This window comes from Cherax quadricarinatus, chromosome 15 (assembly GCF_038502225.1).
Source record: "Cherax quadricarinatus isolate ZL_2023a chromosome 15, ASM3850222v1, whole genome shotgun sequence".
NCBI classification, from domain to species: domain Eukaryota; kingdom Metazoa; phylum Arthropoda; class Malacostraca; order Decapoda; family Parastacidae; genus Cherax; species Cherax quadricarinatus.
The window spans coordinates 9232650-9241728 of NC_091306.1; the positions used below are offsets into that span (position 1 = coordinate 9232650).

The 9079-nt window shown below is 39.4% G+C and overlaps 1 protein-coding gene across 3 annotated transcripts in view; it reads left to right on the plus strand.

Annotated features, from left to right (window-relative positions):
• Positions 1-8647, plus strand: part of LOC128692110 (single Ig IL-1-related receptor) — a 48561-nt gene extending 39914 nt beyond the window's left edge. For all 3 annotated transcript variants that reach the window (XM_070085126.1, XM_053781109.2, XM_070085127.1), the window contains exons 10-11: positions 1363-1797; positions 2198-8647. In XM_070085126.1, the coding sequence (XP_069941227.1) occupies positions 1363-1797; positions 2198-2353 (591 nt within the window). In that variant the 3' untranslated portion in view covers positions 2354-8647. The remainder of the gene's footprint in view (positions 1-1362; positions 1798-2197) is intronic.
• The last annotated feature ends 432 nt before the right edge of the window (positions 8648-9079 follow it).

Below are 9079 nucleotides of genomic sequence, written 5' to 3' on the forward strand. Positions count from 1 at the left end.
TATATATATACATATATTATATAATATATATATATATATATATATATATATATATATATATATATATATATATATATATATATATATATATATACAGTTACGTGTTCACCGAGGCGTTCAATTAAGTTGGGATTCCCCGGCCGCCTTCGTAATTATATGCATCCCATAATTGTTCCTGATAATAAATTCCCTACACTTGCAGACACTTGTGTGTTCATTTGTCAATAATGCTACTGTGAATTCACGCATACCTACGTACACACTTCTATGCACGTAGATATGTACTGGCTGCCTCTTTTCACCTAGCAGCAGCAGCCGCTCCAGAATTTCTGTTCCAGGGTCTACGGAGTTTAATGGGGCTATCAGGCAGAGTGAGGATCTAGGAGACACTTTTTACAGAGAAAGTACGTTAGTTTTTCTTAGAGTGTATAGTACAGATTAATAAAAACTGCAACTTTTTTCTGAAGAGCCTTTTATTATACACAGTTTATAATAGAGAAAACAAAGGCCCATATCAAAAATTGTGACAACGATTGCATGAAATTGCATCACTGTGTGAGCCATCAGTATAATAATATTCACCTGGGCTTTATTTTTGTAATGATAAACAGAGATCGTAATATTTTCACTCTACTCTCAGATGAGAGACTTGGGATAACTGTAGTAATGTAGCTGCGTGATGCTTCTGGTGCCTTTCAACGTCAGACTCTGGGCTATTTTCAGATTTACAGAAAACTGTTATATACCTTAGTTCTGCTATCGCTATTGCTGTTCTTCAAGATGCTTCTGTCATTAGCACACAGGAACAACTGTGTTCACATACTGCAGAATTTACTAAAACAGTGACACTGTCGGACGCCAGTTTTTATAAATCTGTGACAGCATCACTGGTTTGACCAGAGAAGCGGATTCGAGTGCAGTGACGGTATGACTATGTTGTTTTTATCTTCCGAGGAAACATCACACTTAATGAAGCTCAACACTTAAACTTTCCTCTTCGTAACCATGGTTAAATTCCATCTCCAGAGCGTAAAATTTCTCTAGACATTAAACATCTCAATTCAGTGCTGATGAACTCTTCAGCACACTCCATGTATTGTTTCAAATCGCCTATTTAATTCGTTGAATAAACTGTTTCTGACAAGTATAGGAGGACATTTATACCTATGAAAAAATAACATGACTTTCATCAAGGCAGCTTGGGGGTTGAAGGAAATTATAAGGGCTTCAGCGCCTAGAAGCTCCTCTCGACGTTCCACTCCCCAGCAGTAAATAGGTACATGAGTTACTAATCTTCTTTTGTGGGTGGCAGCACTGGGGATATCTCTAGAAGCATTTATTTAATTCACTTTCTACCAACAGGAAGCGACGATGCAGTTGGCATCTCCAGAGAGAAATAACTTGCTGGGGATCTTGAAGGTGGTTAGGAAGGTTCGTGTGCCTGCTGTGTGTGGCTGGCAGATGGCAGAGAGCCAAATGGTTGACACAATCGGCATCAGACTGGAGGAAAAACCCCGACGCTCCGAACTGAAACTAAATATTCCAGAGATCATGGTGGAAGGCTCTTGGTCTGACTCTCCGAAGAGCCAGCGACTGTCCAACATGATCACTGGGAGCAACGCCGCCTCCAGGGAGGACCTAGAGGTCGACAAGGAGAAGAAACAGGAGGTCAGAGGTCCGGTCATCTACACAGAAGACGAGTACTATGTCTTACCGGACCCGGGTTCGCCTTGTTCAGTCACGCCGTTCATCCTGCCCTCTGACGACCGAACCCGCAAAGCTGCCACCAACGCCATGGTAAATGGTCAATGTATGCTTAACAATTCGCAGACTTGTGAAATTATTGACAAACATTATTTCAGACCAGAGCAGGACTCGAACCTGCGCATTTGCATCAAAGTACACGGTACTTATTCCATTTAGAAATTACAACTCAAACATATAAGACTGAATAATATGACCAATAGAGAGTAATATTCAGGTGTTGCCAACAGACGGTAATTATTATTATTATTATTATTATTATTATTATTATTATTATTATTATTATTATTATTATTATTATTATTATTATTATTATTATTATTATTATTAATTATTATTATTTTATTATTATTAATTAATTATTATTATTATTATTATTACTACTGCTACTACAACCTATAATAATAATACCCGTCTCTCCTCTTTGTGACAGACGTGTCAGTCAGTAAGCAGGTGCGTTCAGGTGACGTGTGTGGGGGATCCGGAACACTTGTTCTGGCAGACAGTCCGTCTTCGTCTGGGGCCCCCATCTGTGCACCATCTGAGACCACCTGTGCACCACCTGGACACCACAACCTCCAGGGCCTGAAGGATGATACCCATGTACAACATCTTGCAAAGTTTTAAGAAAGAAACCCATGAACAACCTACTAGGTTTCACGGAGGAAGCTCATGTTGAATCCCCTAAAAGGGTTCAGCAAGAAAACCCATGTAAAACCTCCTGTGAAGCTTCAGTAAGGAAGCTCTTGTACAACCTCCCACAAAGCTTATGGAGGGAAACCCATAAACAACTTCCTACAAGCCTCCAGGGGAAAAACCTACATACAACTTCCTACAAAGCTTCAGGGAAACCTGTAAACAAACTCCTACAAGGCTTCAGAGAAACTCACGTACAACCTCCTAGAAGGCTTCATTGAGAAAAATCCATGAATGGCCTACAAAGCTTTCTGGAGGGAAAACCCATCTACAACATTTGACAAAGCTGAAACCTTGTGGGAGGAAATCCATGTTGATGTATGATCTGCTGAGTGTATATCATGTAGCATTTATATCATATTAAAAATTTCGGATGACAAGAGATGAGTGACGAAATTCATAGATATACTAACCTCTTGTGTTCTAGTTGAATTTAAGTGGCACCTGTGATCATCTCGTTTAAGAACAACAAGATAATATAAACGAGGTGGCTAAAATACTTTGACGGCCACAAACCACGGAAAGGATAAGAGAGAACAACTTCAAATTCAGAAGGGTAACAGAAACCTTGTTTTGCATATAACAGAGATACAATACACTAAGAAGGTGAGAATGTAGTCAATGTGCTCGAGAAACAGTGGGGCTACGAGCATTTAGTGTTTACGAAAAAAAAATATCGAGTGCCTTCGGCTTATTATGCAGCCTGAGGCTGATGAGTGTCAGTGTTGAAGTTGTTGCAAGAAACTGGTATTCAAATATCTACAAGAATAAACATCATATGTGTTGTAACATTTTTCCCTTCCTAGCAAGGACATTATGTTATTTGCATCACGAATCTTGCAGATCTTTCAAGGACTTTCGTGAGAAGAAATTTAACCTTCATCGTGTGTTGTTTAGAGTCCTGCCTCGATCAATGTATTCTATTGTGTCTCAGCAATCGCGCTCTGACCTGTGTGAATAAACTTAGAAATATTTACTCAGAAGTAACAAAATAGTACAAGTTTGAGTACAAGGTATGATGAGTTAAAGTGTACGCAGTATAGTTAACTCAAGTACAGGATATAGTGAGTTAGAGTACAAGGTATAGTTAGTCAAGTACAGGATATGGTGAGTTAGAGTACAAGGTATGGTTAATAATAACAATATCTTCATTTACTACAAGTACATGTACAAGGTATACAATCCTAGCTGACATCAATGACATACTACTATATAGAAAGCCGCTTGTTATGCAGAGCATTTCGGGCAAATTAGGTCAGTTTTATTCCAGGATGCGACCCACACCAGTCGACTAACTCCCAGGTACCCATTTTACTGATGGGGAACATGTACAACCGGTGTAAAGAAACACGCAAAATGTTTCTACCTTTGCCGGGAATCGAACCCAGACACTCGCCGTGTGAAGCGAGAACTTTAGACACCAGGCCACGGGGCACCGGTTAGGTCAAGTACAGGAAATGGTGAGTGAGAGTACAGAGTATGGTTAGCCAAGTACAGGAAATGGTGAGTTAGAGTACAAGGTATGGTTAGGTCATCATGCTCGTAAAATGCTGCCTTAACCTTAATTCTGGAGACCCTAACTTACAACATTCTAAATCTAGTAGGTTAACATGTAGTGTTAGTTGAACAAGGACGGAGCCCTTGAACAATTGAACCCTTGAACAGTTGAACAATTGAACAACCATACTGTGCTTTTTCTTGTGATCGAAAAAGGTTATCATCTTCTGATTCACTATGGTCCCATTTGGCAAATATTTGAAAACTATCGTTGGTATTACACTCTGTGGGGACATCTGTCAAAGTACCTGAGATAACACCTGTGTTACTGACTTAAGCAAAATATGTGAGTTTTTTATGTTGAGTTTAAATTTACAGTCATTAAAGAAGTAAGTTTACTTAGGCACAGGTACACATAAGTATAGTTATTATACATAGTGTACATCACCTAGGACTGACTGACTTTATTACGCTCAGAAAATGAACAAGAGTAAATGTTAAGTAGCTATACAAAGGAGGGAGAGGGTGGGACCCATGCATACCAATTATATACCTGTAGCCGGTTTCTAGGGTTTGTCTACCTTTGCAGCCGTTCGGCCTGAGACCAGACTTCCTTGGTGATTGCCCTTTTAACTTGACTGTTGCTCTTGGTTGCCCGTTGGCCCACATAGCTTTCACAGCCTGGCTGATCTGGCACTTGGCCGAGGGAGTAGTCTGGTTTCCTCTAGAAGACATCAACATTTGCTCCGGTAATATTTCTGATATCTGCTGGTAGCAGGTTAAGAGTCTTTGACTGGGTTTATTTTTCACTTCACTTCGTAACATTTCACAAACGCCTTGAAATTTTTGTTTCGCCCTACTTCTGCAGTATATTCAGCAAACAGGTGATTGCTGAAAGGTAGTTACAGAAGTTATCAAATTTCAGACGCCCTGTTCCATGATAGTCATTTCGAACCGAGCTTCAGACAAGCACAAATTTGTGTCTACAATAATGTCGCAAAAATCATTCTGAACCTAACGAAAAAAATATATTTTATTGTGTTTGTTTATTGTTACATTACTGTAAACTTATCTAAAATATATTTAGCTGGATTAGGCTAAATTAAATTGTGCTTGTTATAATAAGGTTAGGTAAGCTTTCTAAGGTTCTCTGGTACAAAATTTTTAATTTTTACATAAATATACACGAAAAAAAATATATCTTTAAACGTATAAGAGAAAGTTTTAGAAAGGACTTGATTTTTAATGAGTTCTTGCTAATTAACGAATTTTACCTATTCAGTTTACCATGTTCTATTGTATGGTCAGTCTGCCGAAGAATGTTGAATGTACAGATAACCCGCACTTAAGAGACATCGTTAAAGGTTCCGATCTCCTTAGTGCAGGGTGCTGGTGCATCGTTCCAGCCACGGTATTATCACTTATTACTCTTTATTGCTGGTGAGATGCCGACACAAAAGAATAAAACACGAATTTACTGGTGAAGTTAACACTGGGACAACGCTCAGTGTTACTTTAAGCCAAACGTTGTCACAACAAAAGCTTGTTATGCATGTATTTTTTTTTTTTACTGAAGAATGTTAATGATTCTTTTGTCATGGAACTCCGTGTTTATCAAAAACTGCAAGAAGCCATATCATGTGCTTTTTAACATCCTATGGAGAGGGAACATGGACACAGGGGTCGTCCCACAGCTGCTCCAAACAACAGACATAGCCCCACTCCACAAAGGTGGCAGTACAGCAATAGCAAAGAACTACAGACCGATAGCACTAACATCCTATAAACCTCTTTGAAAGGGTTCTAAGAAGCAAGATCGCCACCCATTTAGATACCCATCAGTTATACAACCCAGGGCAATACGGATTTAAAGCAGGTCGCTCTTGCCTGTCCCAGCTACTGGACCACTATTACAAGGTCCCAGATGCTCTATAAGACAAACAAATCGCAGATGAATTATACACAGACTTTGCAAAAGCCTTTGACAAGTGTGACCATGGTGTAATAGTGCACAAAATGCGTGATAAAGGAATAACAGGAAAAGTTGGTAGATGGATCTATAGTTTCCTGACAAATAGAACAAAAAGAGCAGTAGTAAACAGAGTAAAGTCTGCGGCGGCTGCAGTGAAAAGCTCTGTTCCACAAGGCACAGTACTCGCTCCCATCCAGTTCCTCAACCCCATATCTGACACAGACAGGGATGTAAACCACAGCACCTAGTCTTCCTTTGCAGATGACACCCGAATTTGCATGGCAGTGTCATCCGTTGAACTCACTGCAAGACTCCAGGCAGACATCAACCAAATCTTTAAGTGGGCCGCAGATAGAAATATGAAGGTCAGTGATGAGGAGTTTCAATTACTTCGATATGGAAAACATGAGGAAATTAAAACTGTATTGGAGTATAAAACAAATTCCAACTACACAATAGAGCGAAAAAATTAATGTAAAAGACTCGGGAGCCATAATGTCAGAGGATCTCACTTTCAAGGACCATAACACTGTATCAATCGCATCTGCTAGAAAAATGACAGGATGGATAATAAGAACCTTCAAAACTAGGGATGCCAAGCCCATGATGACACTCTTCAGGTCACTTGTTCTATCTAGGCTGGAATATTGCTGCACACTAACAGCACATTTCAAGGTAGATGAAATGCTGACCTAGAAAATGTACAGAGAACCCTCATGGCACACAAAACTGCGATAAAACACCTCAATTACTGGGAACGCCTAAAGTTCCTTAAACTGTACTCCCTAAAACGCAGGCGGGAGAGATACATGATTATATACACTTGGAAAATCCTAGAAGGACTAGTACCAAACTTGCACATGAAAATCACTCCGTATGCAAGCAAAAGACTCGGTAGACGATGCAACATCACCCCAATGAAAAGCAGAGACGTCACGAGTACACTGAAGACAACTCAATAAGTGTCAGGGGCCCAAGACTGTTCAACTGCCTCCCAGCATACATAAGGGGGATTACCAACAGACCCCTGGCTGTCTCCAAGAAAGCGTTGGGCAGGCTTCTAAAGTCAGTACCTGACCAACAGGGCTGTGGTTCGTACGTCGGGTTGTGTGCGACTAACAATAACAACCTGGTTGATCAGGTCCTGATCCACCATGAGACCTGGTCACAGACCGGGCCGCGGGGGCGTTGATCCCCGAAACCCTCTCCAGGTATACTCCAGGTAGTGAGGACATCATTCACTTATACGAACTGACCTCTGTGAGCAGTTTATTTATGAAGAGTTCTAAACTTTTTGGGAATGTTTAGTGTTTTCCTAAAGGATGCTAGATGTTTATATTATGTGTTGATTATCTTCGTCATCGGTACGAAACAACGATCTGAAAATGTTTAGGTAACCGCCTGTATCAACAGTACTCAAAAATTTGAAAGATTTCTTCTGGATTTATTAAATATTGATTTGTCTCGTATATTATTAACTACTTATCTTTCGGTTTTTGACTGTTGGTCAATCAGAGGAATTTTTTATTATGAATTAAAGTAACGAGTCTGAATTACTAGGTACACAGGCCAGGAGCCAACAGTTACCGCTATCCCGGACACTTTCATGGGATCCAAGAGTGACCTAGAACGATGTTCTTGGTTTTAAGAACTCATACTTGAAATAAAAAAAATGTATATCACTCCTTCAGTGGGCCATTATTCATAATTACAATCACTTGCATTTTTTATTTGCTCAGAGTGAGTGGCGGAGAATGAATCAGTCTATGATGCCTTGAGAAAGTATGAACCGGCCAATGTTTATTGCTTCATTAAGATATGGAATGCGTCTGATATCGTTACAATAGTGAAGTGTTATATGTGTTTCTGAGTGAAACGAATGATGATACAGTAGGAACTAAGTGGCAGATTGTCTTTATAGTCTGTGCTGTGATAGTTGTGGTCTGTGCTCTGCTAGTTGTGGTCTGTGCTCTGCTAGTTGTGGTCTGTGCTCTGCTAGTTGTGGTCTGTGCTCTGCTAGCTGTGGTCTGTGCTCTGTTAGTTGTGGTCTGTGCTTTGCTAGATGTGCTTGTAGGAGGGGGGACTCACTGAGTCGGGGCTTCTGAACAATGTATTCTTTCTTAAGTTTTAAGTAAGTTTATTCAGGTATACACAAATACAGTTACATAGATTATCATACATAGCAGCATATGTGTAGAGAACCTGGGATAACCCAAAAAAAAAGTCAGAGTGACCTATTTCCATTGGTGTCCTACAGTTCACCTGAACACTAACTTTAAGAGAACTTTAATCCCTAAAATAGGGATTAAAATAAAATAAACTCTATTTTAAGGCATCGAAGTCTAACGACCATTTATCATTGAGAATTTATTACCCACCTGGAAACACAGAGTCAGAAAAACTTGTGTCTTCATAAGGGTTCTGGAGTCTCATATATAGTGTTGTATCTATATAAATATATACTCACCGAGTTGTGTCTGCGGGGAGTTGAGTCCCAACTCCTGGCCCCGCCTCATAAAGATGGGGTATATAAGATTTCGTACATATCAGTAATTACTGCCAATGTGATTCTTTTAGATGTAAAATTTATTTTTTTATATATATATAGTGTAATTTTTATGCCTCAGTGAAGTGAAATTTAGAATTAGAAATTTATATATATTTATATTGTAAGAGCATTGTTTAATATTTTATATGGGTTTAATTAAGAATATTACTTCAAGAGAGATGAGATTATTCATTTAAAACAAACCTTTCCACTAAATTTGGCAGATCGTGATGCAACTTGGGGGGATATAGAATGTTTTTGCTCTCACCTGGCGAAGCTAGGCCAGACAGGTAAGTTTATTCAGGTATACACAAATATAGTTACATAGAGAACCTAAGATAACCCAAAAAAAAGTCAGACAAAGTGACTTATTTCCACAAGGGTCCTGACTGTGGCAATGACACCAGATGACGTGGGATAACTCAAAGCCATTTAAAATAGAGAACACCTTTTCATCTACGTTTCACCCTCACTGGGACGTTTTCAAGTACTATTCCGGGTGAAATGTCGAAAACCTTAGTTTCTTCATGCTTGATGGTATTGTATGAAAGGTCAAATTGTACCCCCGTAGCTCAGTGGTACAACACTCAGCTCACAACAGA